The sequence below is a fragment of the Peromyscus californicus genome, unplaced genomic scaffold (genome assembly GCF_007827085.1).
Source record: "Peromyscus californicus insignis strain IS unplaced genomic scaffold, ASM782708v3 Scaffold_9__1_contigs__length_137607984, whole genome shotgun sequence".
NCBI lineage: Eukaryota > Metazoa > Chordata > Mammalia > Rodentia > Cricetidae > Peromyscus > Peromyscus californicus.
In genome coordinates, this window is record NW_026294617.1 from 75982567 (window position 1) to 76008647 (window position 26081).

The following is a 26081-nucleotide window of genomic DNA, read 5'->3' on the forward strand; positions in this document are numbered from 1 at the left end:
CCACAAAACACCAAAGGACATCAGTGTGACTCCTGCGGTGTCTAGCTGGACATTGTGCGCGATCGGCGGCTTCTCTGGGAAGGCTGCTGTCACCCAGCTGCACCGGGATGGTGCTGCGCTCTGCTCTCTAGGAAGAAGGCCACAGACCGATCAGTCTCCCGCGCTGTAGTCTCTGGAACCCTGACAGCAGGGTTGCTCTGGAGGGAGGCAAAGAAAAGAAGGCTCTCCAACATTTGTGCAACCTTTTATAGGAAACTGGGGGACTCGGGATGCGGTTGTGCACAGTTCCAGTACTCAGGAAGCCGAGGCAGGAGGATTGTGAGTAGGCTGGGTAACAGGACTCAAAGTGGGGGAGGGGTGGTAAATTAGTAGCTTTGTTACATTCTCCACAGGTGAGAAGTTTTAAATTTGAGAATTTGGATATCTAATTACAAATTAGACCAGCCTAATAGGAAGATAGGTGTGTGTGTGTGTGTGTGTGTGTGTGTGTGTGTGTGTGTGTGTGTGTGTGTGTGTGTGTGTAGGGAGGAACAATAGACTATGGAACTGTTTTTTTCAGAAAAGATGTTTATCTCTGCATCTCTTCTCAGTTGGCAGAGACTAGCTATCCAGAGTACTGCTCAGGCCTCCTGAAAGATAGATTTAGGGAAGTTGTAGCTAGCTTAATAACCATCTGTCGAGTGACATAGGTTGACACACCCAATTACACAAGCCCAGAGTCTGAGAACTGGCGATGTGCAATAATCTCATCCGAATCTGCTGGCCATTATCAGCAGTGACATTGGCTCAGCTGCTTCTTCAGGGCCACATGAAGACAGTCACTCTATCAAAGGCTAAGTCAGCCCCAACAAAAACGCCTTTCCCGCCCCTTCTCCTCCAAATTTCTCTTTAAACATTCTCTTTTGAGAGGTTTTGAAAGAATTCATTTTGTTTATTGTTTTTAATGGTTTATTTTTATTTTTAAATGATGGGCCTTCCTAACCCAACAGGAAGGGCCAGTGTATTGTAGGACATTTTCTAAAAATGAATTTCTTTGTTGTCTTGGAGCGTCTTGCTTTGTTTGTGTGAAGATACTCAGCACTCTTTCTGGTTTATGGTCTTATCACGGCTGCCATTAAGTCACCCGTGGGCACTTTCTAATGCAATGCATTTGGGTCACCGTGAGTAGGCGGGAAGGAAGGCGTCCACAGGGATAGTTTGCATGTTGAGAACATAACCTGCACTAGTTTGTCAGCACTTACAGGAGCACCCATGCCCTTTGTGGAGACCAGGCCATGCATTTGTGGATACTGAGGCAGGCACCTGTGCTATCTCAGGCCAACTGGCTCTCCAGGTGCCAGGGTGAGTTAGGGACAGCAAACCCTGGTCCTCATCCGTCCCTCCTTGTAGAACTGGATTGTTACTTTATGAGCAGAAGTGTGGAATCTTCTTGTCTTAAAAAAAGGTCCCGGCCGGGCGGTGGTGGCGCACGCCTTTAATCCCAGCACTCGGGAGGCAGAGCCAGGCGGATCTCTGTGAGTTCGAGGCCAGCCTGGGCTACCAAGTGAGTTCCAGGAAAAGGCGCAAAGCTACACAGAGAAACCCTGTCTCGAAAAACAAAACAAAAACAAAAAAAAAAAAAAAAAAAAAAAAAAAAAAAAAAAGGTCCCATCTACTTTAGGAAAGTATGCTAGAATCCCTTCCCACTGTGGAAAGAGGGTGCACTCCGCCGCCTTTTCATAAAGCCATCATATCACCTGTGGATCATGGTTCTGGTTGGGGTCTGGTGGACCGAGGGGCTTCTGACCAAGATGGGAAATTTGGAGTTTCATACAAATTATCGAGCTTCTCCATAGCTTTCTGTGAGGGAAGTTCGATGTTGTATGTGTCTCTGATTTATTCACACGTTGCCAACTGTCGCTTGGGGGTTTTAACGTCCGGGTGCCTTGTTTTTGGAACCGTGTCTTTGAGTGGAGCAGAGCGGTACCCTTGTAGCTGGGACTAAGAGTATTACACAGGCAGTGGATGGGGGGCTTGTTGGTGTTTGAGAACTGCTGTAGAGTGTGAAGAAGCACTCTTGAGTGTAGTTTCCAGAAATCCAGGTAAGGACAGTGTGAGCCCAGGGCATATGCTAGATAAAAACTGACTTAACAAGTGTATTTGGTATTTTATCGAGGAGTTTCTTCCTATGTTGAATAATGGAGTAGGTGGCTTATGCCTCTTCATAGCCATCCATTTCATTCATTCATGCATACATTCATTCAAGAAATAGTCAGGTGCCTGTCAGGTGCTGGGCACTGTTAGACTTGCTGGGGATTTTTGAAGAAAATGTTAAAAACCTTCTTCAGGTGTGGGGCTGCAGTGAGCATAGGCCAGCATTGACTTGTTCCTGCTGGCTAGTGATGTGGACAGGTAAGCCTGTTCTTTTCTCCATGCGGTTAGTAACAAGGTGTCAGCACAGCTTTATTGAGTGAGTGCTCTCCACTAGACACAGTCTGGGCGGATGCATTTACTCCTTAGAAAACCTCAGTGTTTTCATCAGAATTTAAAAGATGATGAACTTCAAAAAGTTGATAGTGTGGGGCTGGAGAGATGGCTCAGCAGTTAAGAGCACTGGCTGTTCTTCAGGAGGACCCAAGCTCAATTCCCAGCACCCAAATGGCAATTCACAACTGACTGTAACTCCAGTTTGAAGGAATCCGACACCCTCTTCTGGCCTCCGTGGTCATTGCATGATTGTGGCACGTACGTATGCATGCAGGTAAAACATGTACTATACACGTAATATATATATATATATATATACATATATATATATATATGTATATATATATATATTTTAAAGAAAAAGAAAAGTGGGTAATTTGCCCAAGATTATATGGGCAAATATGGCTAGTTACTGGCCCTGCTGCTCTAGACTGCAGGGTCACACTCTTTACTCTCAGGGTCAGCCCAGTGGTTTTGACCTGTGGGTTGTGTGGAGCCAGTTTGGTAGGTATCCAACAGCACACCGTAGGGAAAGATGAAATAAGTAGAAAGCATCAGATAAGAGTAGGTGGTGTTTGGGGGCATGTGCACATATATGTGGATGTTGAGTTCCCAAGTAAAGTGTGTTTCCTACCCAAGGTAACTATAAAATGTTTGCAAGCTATGGCTTCACCGGCTGTGGACTCACAGGCTGTGAAGATTTGTTTTAACAGATTGTGAAATGTAGACCTTGGAAAAACTAACTCTTTAAGAGCATGAAAACAGTAGCCACACAACCCCCAGCCACCCGCTTCCTTCACCGAGCCGCTCCCTTAACAGTGCTGGGAATGCCTGGAAATGGAGTCTTATCTTCCACGTGATGGGAAATGTGTTGTGGAAGCTTTAGAGATGTTGACAGAGCCTGAAAAGGGAAGTTGAACCTCAGCCTGCTCTGAGAAGGTGAAAATTCGGCCATGGAGCCCCATTGTTGCAGATAAAGACAGAACATTTCTCCAGGGAATTCTGGCATGTGCGGTGGAATGACCATGATAGCATTAGTGAACAGCGCAGGTTGTACAGAGTGTTGCTATGTTAACTCATGTAACTGCTAATTATTTTGGCAGAGTGGCCATGGCTGTTTGGAGTGAGAAGGGTGGCCCACCGGCAAGTTCGCACTTCTGTCCGCCGTCTTCAGTTCCTTCTGCGAGTCCAGAGCCATTTTCCTCATAGCCTGGCTTCCTGGCATGCACGCAGTCTCATTTTTCTTTTGCTGCGTTCTCTACCGCTCCATTAGCTAGGTAGTTTGGGTTCCTGTTACTCTCCTCCCTAAGTTAGTTGTTGGTGATCTGGATCAGGAGCAGGGCTGTGGTCCGTTGTCTCGATTGGGTGACGGCTGTATTGGTTATCCATACAGAGTCTACCCCATTGGAGACAGACGCACTCACGGTCTGTCCAGAAGTAACGAGGACCTTGACAATTACTTGGGGTACTTAGAAACCTTTCTGGCGAGTGCTCATTAGTTTCCTGCAGTCTTTGGATGCTGAGGGATGCAGTCATGGCCTCACCGGGGAGGGTAGCTGGCAGCTGTGACGGGTGCTGAGGTATATATAGCCAGTGTGTTGGTTAGAGTGACATGTGCTGTGGTACGAAGTGAGGAAGGAGGAGAAGAAACAGGAACATGATACTGGAGGTAGAAAACTAAGAGAAGAGTAAGAATGAAGGTCTTGGTAGTTGGCGGCAGAGCCAAGCACAGAACCCAAGTCATCCCTTTCCTACCCGTCACATTTCTGATCAGAGTCATTTTAACAGAGCATCTGATTACAGGGAGGAGTGAATGCCAGTCTTCCAGGTACCTCTAAGCCCAAGCCCATGTCTGTGAGCATGAGATGCCAGTAAGGTGAGCCCAGTGTGTCCAGTCTGCCTTTCCCTATCCTACTGTGTACTCTGAAGGCATGCGCATCCTGTTGTGTGGAATGTGGGGGTAAAGCAAGCAAGCACCTTCAGACTTAAAATAGTACGCCCCAAGAAAAACGCTGTTTTGAACATAGGCTTTTCTTTCGTAAATATTTATAAATTATACAAATGTACAGCCAGTAGCCTGCCCCCACTCCTGTGTATATACACTCTTAGTAAAGCTTAATCATGTGTTTTTAGACTGTTCTAAAGTTCCCTCCAGCGCCCTGGTGGAGGGTCTTGCACCTCCCCCACCTCTAGGACACACAGACCTCATTTTGCAGACCACTGATCCAGAATGTAAATTGAAGAGTTTAATGCCAAAGCTATTGGCTCTCTCATTAAATAGATGATCTTTTACTCCCAACACTTCTAATGCCCCTCTGCAAAGTAGCTTTTGTGAATTAGTGTTGAGATTAGAAGGCTGTGATTCTGGGCTGGAAAAGATGACAATGGAATGTGTATGTGAATTAAGTTGAATCTGTTATTGAGAGAATCCTGTTTTTTATTTTGAAAAAGGAGAACTAACAACCCTCCCTCGAACATTCTAGAAGGCTGGCATTTGATGTGATTCTTCCCTTCTCATCATTATGTTGACTAGTCTGGTTCAGAATCCAGAGTTAGGACTTGGTAAATGTTTACTGAAAAAAAAAATCAGCCTACTTGAGAGTAACCTAGAAGTGGCAGAGTAATACCATGGGTGATACGTCATACGTGGGGGTCCCACTGAAGGAGACTAGCATTGTGTAAGGGTTGTGAATTTGTTGTGGACCCTTTTGCAGGGCCAGAGTTGAGCAGGACATAGAGCCAAACATGTGAAAAATAGACATCTAATTGCATTTCAGAGTTTGGAACCCCAGCACTGTGTGGATTAGTTGAGGCAGTGGGACCCCGAGCAGATGCAGCGAAAGATGAGTTTGCTTATGGGAAGAATTTCCATTTTTGTGATAAAACAGGAGGAATACTGGTTGCCATTTGAGATGTAAAAAGTGGAACAGAACTGGGTAGCTGCAACGTAGCAGATGGACCCATGGGTGCTGTATGTGTAGACATTTCCAGACATTTCTTAAGCTGTGGACATGCCAATCATTTCAGTGCTGGAGCCGTTTAGCTCATTACCGTCACTGGAAAAACGAGTTACACCGAGTGTCCTGCCGAGGGTGAGTCAGCAGCGTCGTCTGTCCGTTCTAGCCCAGGACAGTACATTGAGTGAGGTATTCCCAGTCCTGCGGTTTTCCTCCAGCTGAGCAAAGACAGCTGTTGTTCCACATGGGGCTTGGATGCACAATAAGAAGTTGCCCGTTTGCTTTTCTTTTGATGGTAGCCCCCTCCCCTTCCTTTTTTGTGCTCTGATACTTTTCAAAACTGTTTGTTTTTATTTCCTTCAGATTTTTGTCATTGGATTTCTTGAATTTGGTAATTATATAGTTTTTTTTTTTGTTTTTGTTTTTTTAAAAGCAAAGGTACTGTAGTCTAAAACTACATTTTAATTTATCTAACAATCCAAAGTCCTGGGTTGCTACATGGTGTCTGATAGCCCTAAAAATGTCAGAGATGGGCAGGAGAGGTGACTCAGTGGCCACGAGCATGTACTCCTCCTATAGAGACCACAGTTTCAGGTCTCACATCTGACTCTCACAACCACCTGTAACTCCAGCTCCAGGGGATCTGATGCCCTTTTCTGGCCTCTGTGGGCACCATGACTCATGCGCCCAAACCTACACTCAAACACATATACACAAGAGTGAAAAATCTTTAAAAAATGCCAGTAAGACATCAGGAAAGTGATCCATTTTGAAACATCTTTTTTTTTTTCACTAAATAAACTTTATGTATATTGCTCTTTTGCCTGCATGCATATCTATGCCCCGTGTATATGCAGTGCTGTGTCCACAGAGCCCAAAAGGTCTCCTAGGACTGGAGTTACAGATGGTTATGAGCTGCCATATGGGTGCTGGGAATTGAACCTGTGTCCATAGGAAGACGAACCAGTGCTCTGAACCTCTGAGCCATCTGTCCAGCCCCTCAACATTATAGTTTTTAAAATTACTTATTTTTTTTTATGTGTGTGGGTGTTTCACTTGCATGCATGTCTGTGTGTCACATGCATGCTGTGCTTAAGGAGGCTCAAAAAAGGTGTTATACTGGAGTTACAGATGGTTGTGAGCCACCATGTGGGTGCTGGGAATCAAACTCGGGTCCTCTGGAAGAGCAGCCAGTGCTCGTAATCACTGAGACGTCTCCCCAGTTCTTATTTTGTACAGTGTTTAAGTAGTGCAGACATGAAGCAAGATGCCACTTTTGGGACAATGTGCCAAACTGTAGTAATGAAATTTATATTTTGTCTTTGGAAAACAAAGAGTCTGGGGGGTCTGGGCCTTGTAGAGAGAATGAACTAAGGTTTCCTGGGATCCAGCAACATTAAGGGCGTGTGTCAGGGTAGTTTATTTCTTGTTTTGGGAAGGTAGACTTGTCTCTTTCTGTCTTTGTTGATTTTTTTAATTGGACAGAAGCTGTCCAGATGAGAAAATCCTCAGTCTCCTATGGCATTTTTGGTTTACCACATTAGTCAGTACCGGCCTTCTCTGAGTAGCAGGCCACGCTTTTCCTGTTCAGTGGTTCAGTTTTCATGAGCTCGGTTTGCAGATGTGTGTTTTACTTTGGAGGTATTTATAGCTAACTGTTTGAATTCCAGATTATTTGATCCAGTGCTGGTGACTGCTTACTGATACTAGGCCCATCCTTTGTAAGAGTAAAATCCTGTCAGGATGAGGTACAGTCGTTCTGGGTTCTGGGTCTAGCTCTTAACTCCTGAATGTTCTCTTCCTTCCTTAATGCTATTTTGTTATTGAGAAGAAATGGTGTTTAGTTGCAGGGTTTTGTTTTGTTTTGTTTTAAAGGAAGAACTCTCAACAGTTTCAGCCTCTCCTCTGCCCCTTTTAGCCCCATAAGGTAACTTACTTTGTTTTGTTTCCCAGGGTTGATATGCTTTCCAAAGTGGGATTCTCCTGTGGAGGAGATGGGTGATAGTAATGAATGCATGTCACCCCTTAGGGTTTGGCTGTCCAGGGTGGGTCTGGAATACAACACTAGCAGCCTCTCTTGTACTAGGAACTCAGCCCTGGCTTCCACAAGCGTGTAGTCTTTGGTCTTTTGGCATAAATGTTTTTCATACATGGCTAATATGTACTTGGCTGTCTAGTTGATGAGACTGTTTAAGTCACAGATGTGAATTATGCAAATTTGCAGGATTTTTTTTTTTTTGTACCTAATGCAGGATCAGTAGATAAACAACAACAACAACAAAAACCCAAACTGCATTTGCTGGGTGGTGGTGGTGGTGGTGGTGGTGGTGCACACCTTTAATTCCAGCACTTGGAAGGCAGAGGCAGGAGGATCTCTGTGAGTTCAAGGCCAGCCTGGTCTACAGAGTGAGTTCCAGGACAGCCAGGGCTACACTACAGAGAGAAACTCTGTCTCAAAAAAACAAAACAAAACAAAAACAAACAAACAAACAAACAGAAAAACCTGTGCATTCTAGCTCTGGCTTGGATCCTTCATCTGTATGGCTGTAGGCAAGTTTTTTACTTTTTGAAATGCAGTTTCCTCTTTTGCAAAATGGTGCTAATGTCCATTTGCATGCCTTGTAGGGTCCTGGGATTACTGGAGAGCATTTGTATGAAAATACCTGGCTGACCTGTGAGCGTAGTTTATTCTCGAATTGTCTTTGGACAGTTGGTCTGTGTACAGTTGTCGGGAAAGTGCTAACCAGCTCTCTGGTTTACTTCTTGGTCACCAAATATTTATAGACCTGGGTGGAGGGGTGGAGGCAGAAATCAGGTGAGAGTCGCTGTCCACTAGGAGCTGGGCTCTCAGTCTTAAATACATCCTGTAGAGTGCTGTCTGTGGTCTTTGGTGCTCAGTCAACAGCAGCTTCATCTGTGGTTGGAGTGGGCGCCTTTGACTCACTAGCTCTATGGCTTGGGATGTGGCTAGCTCATTTCTGAAATTCTTGTCCTCAGAGTTCCTCCGTGAGGTCACCACTAGCAGGTTTGGAGTTGTTTTCTGCGCAGACAAGTGAGCTGTGCAGAAGATCACTGTGTTCAAAATCATAATCTTGCCTAAATTATAAAGTTAACAGCTTGAAAGCCAGATTGTGTTGCAGGGGCAGGCAGGAGCTAGATACTTGGTTTGTTTAAATTTTTTTTTTTTTTTAAAATTTAAACTATAAAACCTGGAGTATTTGAGCCTTTCCATGGAGACATATTTGGGCCTGTAGCCAAAGTGATTACAATGTTCTGGTTTTAATATCTTCAGTGAGGTAATGGTGGGTTGGGGGAGGGGTGGGTGTTTACTCTCTGGACTACACCGTCAACCCTGTCACTGACTCCTTTGTCCCTTTGCTTGAACCTGGGCTTATACCAATACCGGTTTTTCAGAAGGATTTAACCCTGGTAATGTGATGAGGTGATGGTGGGAAGGCCGGTCCCACTGGGCATGGAGTGGTGTAACTGGTGAACTCCCTCTGTAAACCCTCTTGTTCAGCAGGCGTCTCACTCCCATGTCCCCGAAGGGGCATAGATTGTTATTGAGGAGAGAATTTTAAGAGTGATAAACAAAAGGGATTGAGGTACCTCCTCCACCAGGTCTCTGTGTCCCTAAGAGGCTATAATAAACTGTTGTTTTGCAGGTTTTCTGTGTGCTTCGTGGGAAATTAAGGTCTTGTTTATCATTCTCTTGGTGGGAGATAGAAAATTACTGCTCTCTCCATTCCTTGGGCAGTTCAGCTTGGCAATCATTTCCCAAGCATTGACCGTGGGCCTGTCCTCAGAGCTGGGCTGACCTAGGTGGAGCAGAAGGGGCTAGCATTGCCTTAGTTCCAGCACTCACATTTGCTTCTGGAACTCTCTTAGGCAGACAGGAGGAAGGACAGAAAGGAAGATGAGGTGGGGGTAGGCCATTCACTCTTCCAGATCCTTCAGGAGCTTATGACTTGGGCATGATGAATGGTGGATGGAGGGGCAGCACCGTGTACAGAAATTACCCTCAAACTTTAATATTTTGGAGTTTACATTGTCACTGGTGGCCTTTCCGCGACCACTGGACTGAAGGCGGCATGGAGCCGTCTCTTGGCCTCTCTAGACCCGAGGAGAACTTTATCAAGGGCACCATAACCGCGGGGGTTTCTCAGTTGTCTTAGTTGGGGGACTGGGGTTTGGCAGAGGCGCTCCCTGGCAGTGGGGATCCACGGCTGTCGTCAGCTCAGCTTCTGCAGCGGCTACCTCTTTTCTGTTGTCCTCACGCGGATACGAGTGAACTTAAATTTCTGTGTGAGGAAATAAATTAACTGAAGGGAGAAAGAGAAGTGTGGGACTGTGTGCCGTGTGCCCTCATGTGTACTACAGTGGGGATGTAGTACATCCTGCTGGCTCCCTCTCGTCCCAGGATTTGGACTCTGGGTGTGATGTACATCCACCATCTCCAGTCTCCAGATTTACTTTTCTCACAGCGTGTTTCTGTGCTGATTTGGAGTATCAGATATAGGCCAGGGATTTAGGACCTTTTGAGGCTCCTGGATTTAGACAATTCTCAGTGACGTGTGTAGGAATGCTGGGGTTGAATACCATGCACGGGTGAGTGGGGTTGGTTTGGGGCTGTAGTATAGAGCGTCTGTGACCCAGATAATCGTCTAGAAGCCACCCTCTGCGGACTTGTACACTTCAGAACACAGGTTTGGACTCCATGCCATCCCCTGATCGCCTCCTCACCATCTGCACATCAGTTATGGTATGCTGGTGACTCTTGCCCAGCCCTGGTTCTGTGAGTAGCCTCCATTCCCACCACACCCGGGTATTTTTGAAAAAGACCACGAGGATGGACGCTGGTGAGGAAATCTGAGACTCATCACTGGATTTTCCCTGCTTGGTTTTGGGAAGTTGCCATGATGTTTTTCAATAGCATTTAACAATCACAGTTTTTTTTCCTTTTTAATATAACTTTGTGTCTCAGCCTCCTTTTAACTTTTTCTTTTCTACCTCTGGATGAACAAACACTAGACATTGTCTTCTCCATTTAAAAGCACTCTGAGCAATTTAAGCTAAAAAGACACTTTGCTGCTTTTTGGGGGAGGGTAGCAAGAAAATTACATATATTTATAAATTTTTTTCCTAGTAAGGGTACTTAAAAACTTCTGTTTAAAATTATGGGTTTTTAAAAAATATTAAGTTGTGCTTAACAAACTAGGTTTTTGTTTTGTTTTGTTTTAACCTTTATAATGGGGGTGAGGAGGTGGCTACTAAAAGTGCAGGAAATTGGTGGCAGGCAAAATTTGTCTTGATCAGAGGACAGATAGAGATAGTAGAGCAGATCAGATGGAAGGGCTCAGTTCCGGCTCAGACCGGCCTCTTGAACACTTCGTGTTTAGCCTCTGGGCATGGCGCGTCTTCCTCCCGTGAGGCTTTAGTGCAGTCTTGAGCCTGTGGGCTTGTGAACCCTGTGTCTGTTTTGGTTGGTGGCGTTTCTTCCCCAGGTGGGTATGTAGGCTGAGGAAAAACATCGGGGCGTCTGAGGCCCGTGCCGGGGCTTCCTGATCAATGGAAGTGTCAGGAGCCAAAGCACTTACCACTGAGAACAGGCGTCTTCACGTGCGTTTCCTGCAGTTTTTACTGTTGAGGTGTTTGTTTCTTTGTTGTTTGTATTTGCCAGCTAGTTGTAGATTATTTTGCTTCTGTCCGACCTCTTCAGGCAGTGTCTCCTTGGTACACATGGCTGACGGCGCACAGGGGCTGGTCAGAGGGAAAATTGTCACCTGTGCAAATTTTACCTTTTTAAAGGCTTATTTTAGTTTTGCATATAAGCATGTGGGCGTGCATGCACACATGAGTGCATGTGCTCACCAAAGCCAGAAGAGGGCGTCATCGGATCCCCTATGCCCTTTGCAGGTGGTAGTGAGCCTTTTGATGTGGGTGCTAGGGCGAGCATGTGTACTCTCAGACACCATGATATCTCTCTAGCCCCTACTCATGCGTATTTTAAGACAGGAACTTTGAAAGGTGTTTGAGTTTTGCTGAGATTAGAAATGTATGATTATACTTTCTCAACTTTTATCTTGTTAAAGGCCAGGACATTTATGCCATCTCCTTCCTTTTATTTTACTTCCTGTCCCGACAAAAGTAAAATCTGTATCAGAGTCTCATTTGGGTGTTCCCATGCTCAGGAAAACTGAAGCCTTTGAACATTTTAAACACATAAGCTGATTGTTGGGTCTCTTAGTAGGTTTTTATCTTAGATATAATGTCATAGTGAGTACCACACACCTTCCATGGTCCAGGCACATGGAGACAGATCTTCTTCGCTAGTCAAGGCCACTGTCTTTCAATAACTTTTAAAGACGTGAGAGTATGATATACCCGCCCAAGCTGCCGTGGAAGCAACATCAAGGCAAACGGGAGGATGTGCTGCCCTGTTAAGGAAGGCTGTGCTTCCTGCTTCAGAATGCAAGTAGGAATTAGCAAACTGGAGGAGGAAGATGTAGTTAGTTAGTGCTGGCCGGAGGGAGGACGATACAGAGATGCTGTTAATAGACTGGCTATGTTCTGGTTCTCGTGTGGGTTTTCAAACCATGAGTCCTATATAGTGTAATCTCCAAGGCACAAGAGCTGGAAATTAGCCAGTTGAACTCATTCGCTTTGGCTCACAGTTGGTTTAATTTTTTTCCTATAGTCCCGATGAGAGAAAAGCAAAGGGAGAGGGAAAAACACATTGCATAGTTAAACTCCAGTGTGATGCAGCGTATTGATGAGTTTCATCCCCCTCCCCCACACACCCACCAAAGGATTCATTATTATGAGTTAGGACTGAATTTCAGTGTTTAGAATCAAGGATTAATGTAGGCTTGTTAGTTTATAGGGATGAGGTGTTTTTTTTTTTTTTTTTTAATTAAATAAAAATTCTAGATGCTGGGCACAGTGACTCAGCCTTTATAGTTCCAGCACCTGAGGGTAGGGGGCAGGGAGAGAGGGAGAGAGGGAGAGAGGGAGAGAGAGACAAGCAAGAGGATTGTCTAGGAGTTCAAGGCTAGCCGGGATTACATAGCCAGTTCCGGGCCAGCCTGGGCTAGATTGACACACTGTTACTTCTTTGTTCTAAACCACAGCAGGTTTCAGTTTGGGGAAAGCAGCCAGGGCTGTGAACCCTCTAGCTGTCTCATGTGGTTCTGGAGTCAGCATATTTTAGGTAGGAAACATTTTCTGTTGGGTAATCTCAGTGAAGAAGGCAGAGATCCTTGACACATTATTGGGAAAGTAAAAATCAATGTCTCCCTTGCTGCGTTCCCCCTTTCCTTTTAATCAAGACTGATTCCAGGAGGAAGACAAATACAACCACTTTGCTTCTGTTTAAATGTGACACTTGGGACTGGAAGCTTCTGTTTGTTTGGCTTTTTTTTTTCTTTTCATGGCTGATTCCACCCCACCCCCCACCCCCTTCTCTCTGCGCCAAAAAATAAAAAATGGGATTAAAAAAAATGTAGTGGAAGCTTTGTTGTTTGAAATGGAAGGGTGCTGTGAAAATCATTGCAAATCCCTGGTGTCTCCCTGTCTGCCCTGCATTCTCCTATTTTGGGTAATAATGCAAGCAGTCATTTTAGAAAACATCGCTGAGTTCACTTGACGGCTCTCCTTTCAGAGGTCTTGTGCCAGAAGCAACAGAGGGACACAGCCAAGTTCCAGCCAGCAACCCAGACTTGGGCTCTCAAATTCTGCTACTTGAAATTTGCATAAACGTTGAAGGGAGAAGAGAAGCGCCCTGTGTCACTGTTCTTCACGTATTTTAGGATCTGCAGCCATTCAGGGCATTAGAATGTTATCTGAGGGAGCAGTGGGTGTGCATGCTGCAGGCCAAGGGAGCAGGGTATGGGAAGAATCATGTGAGGCAGACAACAGACAGAGGCTTATTTGAAGAGGCTACAAAGCAACAAGTAATGCCAGTTTAAAACATCACTTGTCAGAGCAACAAGTGAAACACATTGAAGGCTGCTCAGATTACACCGTCTGGGGTACCAGACTTAATTACTCATGTTAGAGATTCTTCAAACAAAGGGAGGCTTTTAGGCCCGGGATACATAGCTGGCATGGCCCGAAAAGCGCTGGAAAGCCTAGAAAATTGTGATGAGGAATCCACCAAGTCTGGATACCTTTAGTCTGTCTTTAAAAAGAGGAATCCCTGGTGAAAATCAGCGTCACTTACTTTGTTGTTTGCAGTATTTGTATACAGTGGAGGCTAATAAACTTGGAGCCCCATCTGGACTGAATGGCAGTGCGGGTCTGTGCTGTTTCTTAGTTCTTTGTATGGAGATTTTGATATTGGGTATCAGAGGGTAGACTGTAGGCATCTAATTAAAAAAAAAAGCTACGTTTACTGTATTTGTATTTTTCCTTAAGTCATTTGGCTAGGTCACTTTCTGTCTGTGCGTCCCTCCCTTCCCTGTAGGCTGAGTGCAGTGTGGCCAGAGACTGTGTGGTTCATGGCTGATCTCCACAGGGTGCTGGTTGAGGGCTGTGCTCATAGGTGGTGGTGTGGCCCTTTCGCTCATGTGTCCTGCTAGTTGTACGTTTAGTGAATCATTTCTCTTTATTGTCTTTTTGAAAGGAGGGCAGTCGGCTCTGCGTGGCTTGTTGGTTTTATTAGAGTGCTGGTGGTGGCACCTGGGAGGAATTTACCCCATTTATTGATATCACACTCTGCATTAAATTGTGTCATTTTCCTTTGAAGTTCCTGTGGCTGAACACACTTGAAGTCGCAGCTGTGACCCTGACCAGACCTTGGCGATCTAGCCCATCCTGGCCTCCGTGGCCTTTCTCCTGTGGCCATTCTTTAATTCCCATCTCAAGGTCAAAATGTCTGTTAGTTCCCTCTGCCCGGGTGCCTTGCCTGCTCAGGTGGGCCTTTCTTAGTCTATCTGAAGACTTTGTGACTGTGCCTCATTTCTGGGTTTTGTTTCTTCTAGAATGTACACTGTCTAAAGTGGCTTTTATTATCCATTTTCCCCTAAAAGAAGCCGTGTTTGTGAGACAGGAACTCTTAGTCGTTGACCACAATAGCCCTGACATCAGGGCCTGTGTCTGCATACCTAGTTGATGCGCTGTGCTCTGAGTATTAGAAAGCCTGCCTCAGCCAGGGCGTGGTAGGCACCTCTTTAATTCCAGCACTCAGGAGGCAGAGGTAGGTGGATCTCTGTGAGTTCGAGGCCAGCCTGGTCTGCAGAGTGAATTCCAGGACAGCCAGGGCTATAATGAGACCCTGTATCAAAAAACTGGGAAGGGGGTGGGGAGAAAACCAAGGGGAGGGTGGGAGGGGAACAAAGCTGATCTCTAAGCTCTGCACTGAGAATGTGTGATACTGGAAGCTGGCTTCTAAATTTTGTGTCACACTGCCAAGTGACTGAGTGATGAGACAGAAGTCCACCTTTTTGTTTATTTGTTTGTTTTTTGAGACAAGAGTTTTTCTGTGTAACAGTTCTGGCTGTCCTGGAACTTACCCTGTAGACCAGGCTGGCCTCTAACTCACAGAGATTTGCCTGCCTGTGCCTCTCGAGTGCTGGGATTAAAGGCATGCACCACCACCACCCAGTGCTTGTGTGTGTGTGTGTGTGTGTGTGTGTGTGTGTGTGTGTGTGGTGTATGTACAGAAATTCAACAATGTGAAAGACTGACCATACTCTGCTACCATGTGCAGTTTATGAAGAAAAGCTGGGCTGGAGTCCAAGGCTCCATCAGCTCTTTGATTTGATTGAACCCTTCATTCTCTGACACATGTGAGCTGCCTTCATATTTGCATTTAAGTTGGTAAACTGAAACTTTTGCCTGGAAAGTAAGACCGTTGGATCTTGAGGTGTGGTCTCTCCCCATCTCTCCTGTATTGATCTTGTTTACCGAAGTTTTAATTTTTTTATATGACACATAATTACAGTGTTCACTTAGAAATAGCCCTGGAATAAAGTCATGAATCTCAAATTTTAGTTTTTCTTTTGTTTACTCAAACTGCTCCCACCTATATTATCTGAGTTCTTTGTGGTTGACTTAAGTAATTCAGGAGACTTCTTAAGTTGGACACTCGGGGCTTAGTGCATTTGTTCTGTTCTCAAGTGCGGGGGTTCCTCAGACCTGTAGCCTCACCTGGGAACTCATAAAGGCTGAAGAGTCAGCCCAATGCTGCTGAAATAGGGGCTTCCGATGCACACTACAGCTTGAAACTCATGGCTTAGTAAACGTTAAAGGTTCAAGGTAGCAGAATCCCACAAACCAGCCAAGGGGCATTAATTATTAGCCTGGGGAGCCCACCTTTTTTTTGGTCCGTGAGTTGGATTGGTTCTTGAAGGCAAGGCTGTGAAGTTATTTGCTAGATTGATTGCCACATATTGACTTTGGGTTGTTTGTATTCTATGAACCTGTCACTGTAATGATTTGCCAGGACACTTAATGGGAACGGGCTGTGATTTTTTTTTTCTTTTTTTTCCTGACCATGGCTGAGTCATGGGTGGCTGGGTCCTTAATGCTTTCCTGGATAAATTTCTCCATGTATACTGCATCTTTCCCATGTACATCTTAAAATTTGGTGTATTTCTTATATATTATTACCGTGTGTGCGTGGTGTAATGTCTATGGGTTTGTGTGTGGTACATGCATATGAGTGGGATGGTGAGTGACCCTGTGTGCACATGTCAGGGCAGGAGGACTGCTGGTGTCTTCCTCTATTTCTTTTTCCCTCACTGTCTTGAGACTAGAAACTTTCTTTGGGGGTTTAGCCTGGCCATACAGTAAGCTCTTGGGCTCTGCCTGTTTGTGCCCCTCTCCAAGTTGAGATCCCAGGCGTGCACAGCCATGCCTGGCTCTTTGCATGGGTCCTCATGGCTGTGTGCACAGCAAGCGCTGTCACCAGCTGAGCCGCCTCCCCAGCCCCTTGCATGTAGTGCCACTTACTGCCGGATCACAGGAGACACCTGGGGCATTTAGTCTGCCCAGGATTGGGTCACAGGTAGGGAACTGAGCCCTAGGAGGCTATGCCTTGCCTGCAGCTGTACAGTCAGACACAGGAGGATTCGGGACTCTGCAGCTGTACAGTCAGACACAGGAGGATTCGGGACTCTGCAGCTGTGCAGTCGGACACAGGGTTCGGGACTCTGCAGCTGTACAGTCGGACACAGGGTTCGGGGCTCTGCAGCTGTACAGTCAGACACAGGATTCGGGGCTCTGCAGCTGTACAGCCAGACACAGGATTCGGGACTCTGCAGCTGTACAGTCAGACACAGGGGGATTCGGGACTCTGCAGCTGTACAGTCGGACACAGGGTTCGGGACTCTGCAGCTGTACAATCAGACATAGGATTCGGGACTCTGCAGCTGTACAGTCAGACACAGGATTCGGGACTCTGCAGCTGTGCAGTTGGACACAGGATTCGGGGCTCTGCAGCTGTACAGTCAGACACAGGATTCAGGGCTCTGCAGCTGCACAGTCAGACATAGGATTCGGGACTCTGCAGCTGTACAGTCAGACATAGGATTCGGGACTCTGCAGCTGTACAGTCAGACACAGGATTCGGGACTCTGCAGCTGTACAGTCAGACACAGGAGGATTCGGGACTCTGCAGCTGTACAGTCAGACATAGGATTCGGGACTCTGCAGCTGTACAGTCAGACACAGGAGGATTCAGGACTCTGCAGCTGTACAGTCAGACACAGGAGGATTCAGGACTCTGCAGCTGTACAGTCAGACACAGGATTGGGGGCTCTGCAGCTGTACAGTCAGACACAGGATTCAGGGCTCTGCAGCTGCACAGTCAGACACAGGATTCAGGACTCTGCAGCTGTACAGTCAGACACAGGATTGGGGGCTCTGCAGCTGTACAGTCAGACACAGGATTTAGGGCTCTGCAGCTGCACAGTCAGACACAGGATTCAGGACTCTGCAGCTGTACAGTCAGACACAGGATTCGGGACTCTGCAGCTGTGCAGTCAGACACAGGATTCGGGACTCTGCAGCTGTACAGTCGGACACAGGATTCGGGACTCTGCAGCTGTACAGTCAGACACAGGATTCGGGGCTCTGCAGCTGTACAGCCAGACACAGGATTCGGGGCTCTGCAGCTGTACAGTCAGACACAAGAGGATTCAGGACTCTGCAGCTGTGTAGTCGGACACAAGAGGATTCGGGACTCTGCAGCTGTACAGTCAGACACAGGGGGATTCGGGACTCTGCAGCTGTACAGTCGGACACAGGATTCAGGACTCTGCAGCTGTACAGTCGGACACAGGATTCAGGACTCTGCAGCTGTGCAGTCAGACACAGGATTTGGGACTCTGCAGCTGTACAGTCAGACACAGGATTCGGGGCTCTGCAGCTGTACAGTCAGACACAGGATTCAGGACTCTGCAGCTGTACAGTCAGACACAGGATTCGGGACTCTGCAGCTGTGCAGTCAGACACAGGAGGATTTGGGACTCTGCAGCTGTGCAGTCGGACACAGGGGGAAGGATTCGGGATTCATGGTGGCTTTTACTGGTTAGGATTCTTGCAGGGTACACAGCTGAAACTTGCTCTATGCCTCCAGGGTAGTTCTCCTGTCCAGAGACATTTTCTTTTTTCTCTAAAAAGAAAGAGGAAAAAACAAAGAGAGAAAAGCCTGAAAGTCCTCCCTGAAAATAATAAAAGTGTCTAAAGAGAATGAAAAAATCAGTTTGAGAACTGCAGCGTGGAGGAAATAACCTGACATTAACTGTTTTAATTATAGTAGTCACATCGAGCTTATCAGTGTGGGAAGAGGGAGCTCTCGAGTCTTACAGGGAAGCAACGGGCTGAGAGGATCCCTCTTCCTGAGTCGGCCTGTTCAGTGTGCAGCCCGGTGATCCCCTCCTCGATGCCAGCAGCTGTTTCGGAGAGGGGCTGGGCTTAGCGAGAGGCCTGGATCTCAGCTCAGTGCTGCACCAGATAACGTCTGATGACATCTGATACCTCATGAGGAAGCCACTTGCCCTCTCTGGCCCTCACTCTGCAGCACATGGCCATAATAACACCCGCCCAGCCACGGTTGGGGGAAGTAGCCGGTCTGTAGTTCAGAGCACAGCCTCTGGGTCTGGTCACCCTGAGTCGGTTTTGTGTCTGGCTCTGCCTTGCTGGTGTGATGATGGACAGGCCGCTTGCCCACTCTGTTTCCTCAGCTGTGGAATAGGTGTGACGAAACAAACCTCTCAGGGTTGTTGTCAAGGCTGAATTAGTTCATCTATGCACAGTGTTTGATGAATACTCCCAAGAGGCTTATCAACCTCTTGATTGTTAGAGTAGGTTCTGTCTTGCCTTTCTAGTTGTCCTTAGGAGTCTTGATGTATATTTTGGTGATGAAAATTCCCACCCTAGAAGCTAAACCTCCAGGTGCTATAAGTGTGGAGCCAGGTAGACTTCATCCTCTGCTGACTGAAATCAGTGAAGGTTTATGGGGTGTGCCTTTCCTACACTGAGTCTTTGGGGAGCCCTGGGTGGTCAAGTCTTCGCAGTCTCTCAGGCAGCTTAGGGGAAACAAGAATGTGAGAGCCTGAGTTTCTCTGTGAATGTAAAGTTACTTTCTACTTTGTTGACTTCAGTCCCTCTCTCCTTGCCTTTTGTGAATCTTTAAAATGAGAGATGGTGATGTGTTCCATGCTCCATAGATTAGTTCCTCTTTATTTTTTATTTTTTTTTCGAATTTTGATGGTGGCGGTTGATGCTTCTGACTCCTTACTGAAGTGCCCTGTTCTATGCCAACGTCACCTGAAGCCAAGCAGCTCCTTAGCATGGTCAGCCACTGTCCACTAAGCCTTGAGTAGTCAGCGATGGATTCTTACACACTTCTGAAGTGTCTAAATCCCGAAAGGATCATGGTCTCCTATGGTTGGTACGGCTTTAATGACCTTCCTGTCACTGGGGCATGTGACTGCCAGACATACTGAGCACAGAGAAGTAGGAGGCTATGGGATGAACATCTGTGCTTCTGTGACTTGGGGAGCAAACAAGGGCAAGTCGGTTAAAAGCCTAAAGGGAGATGCAGAGCAGAGGTGATGCGGGGACCCCACTTTGGGGTCTGAGAGTCATGACTGGTGCCTGATTCTGATTCCAGTGTGTCTTTTATTTCAGCTTTGCAGTGTCGAGGAGGTCAAGAGCCCTGTGTGAATGAAGGGACTTGTGTTACCTACCACAATGGCACAGGGTACTGCAGGTAAGTTCTCCCTCTGTGTGTCCACCCTCTCTCCGACAGCAGGCCCTGCGCGAGGTGCGCTCGGGCTGTTTTTATATGTCTGATGCTTCTGTGAAGTGTTACTGGTCCTCACTCTTCTGATGTAGTTTCTCTGGGTGGTGAGGATGGAAGGACATGGGTGTTAGGTAAATGGTTGGTGAGGACATCTTACTAGTCTTCCTTTACCTTCATCGTTATGAAAGAGTTTCAGTGAGTGGCTAGTTAATATCTACCGAGTACTCTCTCTTTTATTTTTCACTTCGACACAGCTTTAGAATCTTTTCTCCCTCAAATACTAGATATAATCATCTTTTTGAGTCACACCAAGTAGATATTTAATTCTGCCCGCTGTAAGTGAATGTAAAATAGTCATTTGAAACTTTGATTTCCTTGTGTAAAGGTCCAGTTCTGAAGGTGAGGCTGTGGAGGGAGATGTATGGGAGCTTGTGGGGTGGAGGAGGGGCAGGTCTGCGGGCAGATTACGTGGATGGGGGGAGCCGATTGGACCTGGACACTTGGTAGCCTTGATTCAAGAGCATTTCTTTTCTGTTTTTCCAATCATCTGTTCTAGCCTGACATTTTTGTTTGAGAAAAGCCACGAGATAATTTCCTAAATAGTTTCTTTTATGTATTTGTTTTCTTATTTTTGAGACAGGGTCTCACTGTGTAGCCTTGATTGACCTAGAACTCCCTATGTAGACCATGCTGGCCTTGAACTCACTAAGATATGCCTGCCTCTGCTTCCCACAGTCCTCAGATTAAAGGTGTGTACCACCAAACCAAGCTACATTTCTTGCTGATTATATGTTTTCTTAATTTTTTCCTCAAAAGTTTTGGTAGTAAGGTATATCCATTCTCTTTATACCAGAGAAAATAAGATCTGGTGATAGGAAATTTCTGTTACTTCTTTTTTCATTGTGACATTTTCCACCCCAAATAGAGTTGAATCTGACCCTGGGATCTAAATTCTTTAATGTCATAAGGCTTTTTTTTTTTTTTTTTTTTTTGGTTTTTCGAGACAGGGTTTCTCTGTGTAGCTTTGCACCTTTCCTGGAACTCGCTTTGGAGACCAGGCTGGCCTCGAACTCACAGAGATCCGCCTGGCTCTGCCTCCGGAGTGCTGGGATTAAAGGCGTGCGCCACCACCGCCCGGCAAGGCTTTTTTTTCCCCCGAGTCAGAATCAATTTTTCTTTCACAAAGTGAAAATATTTTAAGCCGTGAAGACAGTAAAATTTAACAATAGTTTGTTTGGATTGGGATTAAGATAACATTGGAAATGAAAGATTTTATGTAACTGATTATGGCTACTAACTTGGTTTTCAGCCGGAAAAACAAAACTCATGTGGTACATTCTCCTCCACATGGAAGATGGTAAGGGAGGGAGTTCAACACCTCGGATTGGCCACCACAGCCTTGTTTGTCTCTTTGCGGATGGCAGTCCGCTGTGTGGTGGCTTGTGCTGTTCTGATGTCCGGCTCTCCGATGGTGTTAATGGGAGGAGCAGTGTAGTCACATGTTGAGCCCTTTCTCAGTAGATCGTGAAGTCTGGCTTTGGGCATTTTTGCATAGCTAATACCTAGTGTGGTGTCTGGTATGCAGGGACTGTAAAGCAGTGAGTTCTGTAGTCTGCCTTCTTCCAGGGCAGTGGTTCTCAGCCTTCCTAACGCTGCGACCCTTCAATGCAGTTCCTCATGCTGTGGTGACCCCAACCGTAAAATTACTTTTCATTGCTACTTCGTAACTGCAGTTTTGCTGCTGTTATGAACCGTAATGTAAATATGTGTGTTTTCTGATGGTCTTAGGTGGAAATGAATGATTCTGTGAAAGGGTCATTCAACCCCTAGGTTGAGAACCGATGTTCTAGGGAGGTGTAAACAGACATCTGTTTACCTCAGGTAGGGCTCTGCAAGTAGAACCAAGAGCTGATGCCTCCTGAGTCCAGCTCAGTGCATCAGTGAGTTCGTTGGTGTCCTTATCGGAGCACAGGTAACTTAAAGGCCACCCCAGGGAAAAGCCCACACTGGGGTGGGGGTGGTGACAAACTCCTGAAAGCTGCCTTCCTGGCCCTTTCCACACAGTTCACACAACTCGCGGGCAGCTCTACCGAGGCGAACCTGCTCTCCCCAGCATCTGATTGCTGTTTTTGTGACCCTGGAGCGGGCCTTTGCAAATCTCATAGCCTTTATGCTTTTCCTTCTGCCCTGTAAGTTTCATTAACTGCTTCTTACCAGCTCCATCCTGCCTTTGGGAGGAAGTGTTTCGATTGGAAGGACACAGCCACACACGCTCCTTGAATTAAAAGAGGTCCATACATACAGAGTTCAGTACATACCGTCATTTCCATGTCTCTTATCTGTTTATCTTAACAAGATTGATTTCCCCTCTGGGAATTTTATTTGTTTTGTGTAACACTGGCCTGGTAGAGAGGCCAGCTAGTTGGATGTAATTGGACTTAGTGACTTATGCAGGGGAATTTCACATAGGTTATAAATGCTGGCCTGTATGTGGTCTCCTGTGAGAGAGGAGGCTTCAGGGAGAACAGACTCTGAGTACTGGAAAGGACACTAAATAAAAGGATCGCTTGTAGGGAGAGGCAGTTTTGATGATGGCTCGCCTCAGATGTGAAGCATCACCAAAGAGGCTTTGTTGTCCCCAGCTGCAGAAAGAAACCCCGCATGGGGATGTGCACAGCAGAAGTGGAGCAGCCCGGAGCTAGGTGTGCCGAACACGTGGGAGGCAGAGGCAGGCTGGTCTTTGTGGGTTCAGGAGCAGCTTGGTGTACAGAGTGAGTTTCAGGCCAGCCAGGGATACATAGTGAGACCCTGTCTGAAAAAACAGTCTCATTTCTGTCCCTGAAAACTTGTAGGATGGACTTGTGGGTATTGTTCTGGGGGTATCCCTCAGATAATCGTTCAGTCCTGCTGCGAAGGGAATACGCTCTGGTGAGGAGGAGTAAGGGGGAAGATTGGCAGAGCCATCTTTTGGGGGGACCGGCAGGAACAATCCGACTGGTAGAGGGTGCTTGGCTCACTAAAGGTGTCCATTAGTGTCCTGGGGGGGGGGGCGGCTGGGGGATGTGAGTGAACACACGAGAGTGAGAACAGTACCGCAGAGGCCGCACACTTTGCTCTCTGGACTCTGAAGCATCATCGTAAGTAAAACTGGTGTGGACTGCACACATCTCAGCATCCCTCCAGCCCCTCTCTGCCCAGAAAACACGGCATTCCGGTGTGTTCCCTAACTATTTCCCCAAAATAGTGAGTATTCGAACACTTAAAGGGTTATGAAAATTACACCAGGCACGCAGGGCATGTGATTGTCTTTAATTCCTGAGGTTGCTTAGTGGATTAAGAAAACAAAGTCGAAGCCAAGTTCCTTTTGTGGGGGGTAGGGTGGGAATTGGGAGAAGAATGTTTTAAAGTGGAAGGTATCCCAGAACCTGTTAAGGCGGCATTATGCTGCTGCTTCATCTAAACCCTAATGATTGTTTATAGAAATTACAGAAGCCCTTGATAAGATCACATTGACAGATGAGGATAAGTACTTTCAAAGATGGGTTTTTGTGCACAGCTCAACTGTTCCCTGCGCCCCCTTCTCACTGTTAGGAGCCCACGGACCCTGTCAGATTGTGAGGCCAGGCAAGAGGAACCTGTGCAATCTTGCATAAAACTCAATTACTGCTGCTAAGTAGTTGCTGTCAGCTCTTAATAAAGTCCTCTCGCTACGAACGCTGAGACATTTTATTCTCTCCCTGTCCTACTGGGAGGTGTAAATATATAATTAAGTTTGGATGTAATTAATCACTTTCCAGTTGTTTGTCCCAGGCTTTCAAGTAGAAACCACCTCAAATCCTATTTTGATTAAAAATCATGGACAGCTCATGTTTCCTAGGATGCCGGGTGTAGGTGAGGTTATGAGTTACCCAGTCCACAGCTCTTTACCGTGAGGACATATTTATCGGGATTAAAGTCCTCATCTGTTGATTTTACTGTCTGGGTCGCCAGTGGTTATGCTTCTGTCCTCTGCTCCATGGCTTGACTGTGGGTTCAGTTTTGCTTCCCCTCACACTTTGCTTTTAAAAGACTCGCTGGACACCATAGATGATGCATTTGGAGTGTTGTTGATCCCATAGGTTTTGTGGTAGTGGGTACGTTGATCCTATTCAGGCTTGGTCTCAGGCTTTGTTAGGTAGATCTGTTTCTGTTTCACCCTTAGTGCTGGGATGTGGCCCACACCCTTTAGAGGACCACTGGGAAGTGCAAGGACTGACCAAGCCTGGGCTGTGTTTCTCAAGCCCCTCTGCTTTGGCGAGGCTTGAATTCTGAGGAGGAACTGCCCGTCCAGTTTTTAACAGCCATCCAACTCTCTTGCGTCTTGTATTCTCATCTTCCTTCTGTACAGTCAGAAACCATGAAAGAAGGATTTGCACAGCTTTGTTCATACTTTGAACTCCACCTCCCAGGAGCCCATCTTTTCCAGGATTTGCCTTTTCAGGAGTCCATCTCTTCCGGGGTTTGCCTTTGCAGGAGTCCATCTCTTCCGGGGTTTGCCTTTGCAGGAGTCCATCTCTTCCGGGGTTTGCCTTTGCAGGAGTCCATCTCTTCCGGGGTTTGCCTTTGCAGGAGTCCATGTTTTCCGGGGTTTGCCTTTGCAGGAGTCCATCTTTTCCAGGGTTTGCCTTTGCAGGAGTCCATCTTTTCCGGGGTTTGCCTTTGCAGGAGTCCATGTTTTCCGGGATTTGCCTTTGCAGGAGTCCATCTTTTCCAGGGTTTGCCTTTGCAGGAGTCCATCTTTTCCAGGGTTTGCCTTTGTAGGAGTCCATCTTTTCTGGGGTTTGCCTTTGCAGGACTCCATCTTTTCCGGGGTTTGCCTCTGGAGGAGTCCATCTTTTCCAGGGTTTTACCTCCATAGCTCTGATCCCCACCCCCTCCCACGCTCCACTGGAAAGACATTCACTGCCTGCTTGCTTTTTTTGTGCTGCTACCTGAACTGGCGAGCAGCGTGCTTCCTCCCCCGCTCAAGGTCTACTTCCCTTGTAGTTTTTTCTAGTGCCTTTCCTAGTTCATCTCTAATTGTCATGGACAGGATAGTTCCTCTGATGTGATTACTGCTGTTATTCCTAAGAATGCAAATTGGGCTGGGCGGTGGTGGCGCATGCCTTTAATCCCAGCACTCGGGAGGCAGAGCCAGGCGGATCTCTGTGAGTTCGAGGCCAGCCTGGTCTCCAAAGCGAGTTCCAGGAAAGGCGCAAAGCTACACAGAGAAACCCTGTCTCGAAAAACCAAAAAAAAAAAAAAGAATGCAAATTGGAGTTGTAAAGGGCCCTTCACCATCCCGTCTTGGAGGAAGGTGCCTAGCACAGTGTTGGAGAAAGGAGGAAACCTCACATAGAAAGCCACACAGTTTCAGAGGTTCTCCTGCATGAGTGCTTTCTCCTGGGAACCTCTAGTCTGTATCTAAAAATTACATTTTAAAGTTCATTGTGATGGATGCAAAATGTTATAAAATACAAGCTTGTGTCACATTTTATCCAAACCTTGTCTGCTCGCTGTAATAAACATTAGCAACTAAGTATATTCTTTGCCAGGATTAGAGTGATGTTGGTGGTCCAGGCATCTGAAATCCATCCAAGAAAGCTGGGCCGGTTGCCTTCATTGTCCTCTTAACAAATTTAGGTATCATAGCAGAGATCAGAGGCACTGGACTCCCTCAGAACTCGGCTTGTGATGGAGGCTGTATCCCCAGAGCTTGCGCCTGTGCGGTGGCCATGGTCTCTGAAGGGTGTGTTCTGAAGTGCTAGCTGACTCAGCATTGGTCCCTTTCATCACCCGCCTTAGTACCTTCACTGCTGTCAAGGGGAGCTGAAGATCAGATCCAGGGAACAGGACTGTCCACTGGCCAGCCATTTGCTTGTTTTCCTGCCAAGTGGGCCCTGCCAGCCTGGTTCCTTCACGCTGGTTGCCCTAGTTAGCAGAGCATCGTGTATGTATACGTTCTCTGGAAGGTGGTAGCAGAGCCAGCCATACCTCTATAGTCTTTTCATTTCTTCTACAGCCTCTTTAGCATCTTTTAAACCTTAAGTGAAGAGTGGTGTCCTTGGCTTATAAAAATCCTTTCACAGGGCAGGTTTGGTTTTTTTTTCCCTTTTTCTTAGTGTGGTACTTAGGAATGATTAACTCAACAGTTACTTATTGTTGGAGCTGCAGAGATAGCTCAGTGGTTAAGAACACTTGCTGCTCTTGCAGAGGACCCAGGTTTGGTTCCCAGCACCCACATGGTGGCTCACAACCATCTCTAACCCCAGTTCTAGGGGATCTGAAGCCTTTTCTGGCCTCTGAGGCCACCAGGCATGCAGGTGGTGCACAGACATGCATAGAGGCAAAACACCCGTACACATAAAGTGAAAATAAACAAATCTTTA

General features: G+C 46.5%; 1 protein-coding gene across 2 annotated transcripts in view; it reads left to right on the plus strand.

Annotated features, from left to right (window-relative positions):
- Notch2 (notch receptor 2) overlaps nt 1-26081 on the plus strand; it is a 140667-nt gene that overhangs the window by 18898 nt on the left and 95688 nt on the right. For both annotated transcript variants that reach the window (XM_052730395.1, XM_052730396.1), the window contains exon 2: nt 19560-19641. In XM_052730395.1, coding sequence (XP_052586355.1) covers nt 19560-19641 — 82 coding nt within the window. The remainder of the gene's footprint in view (nt 1-19559; nt 19642-26081) is intronic.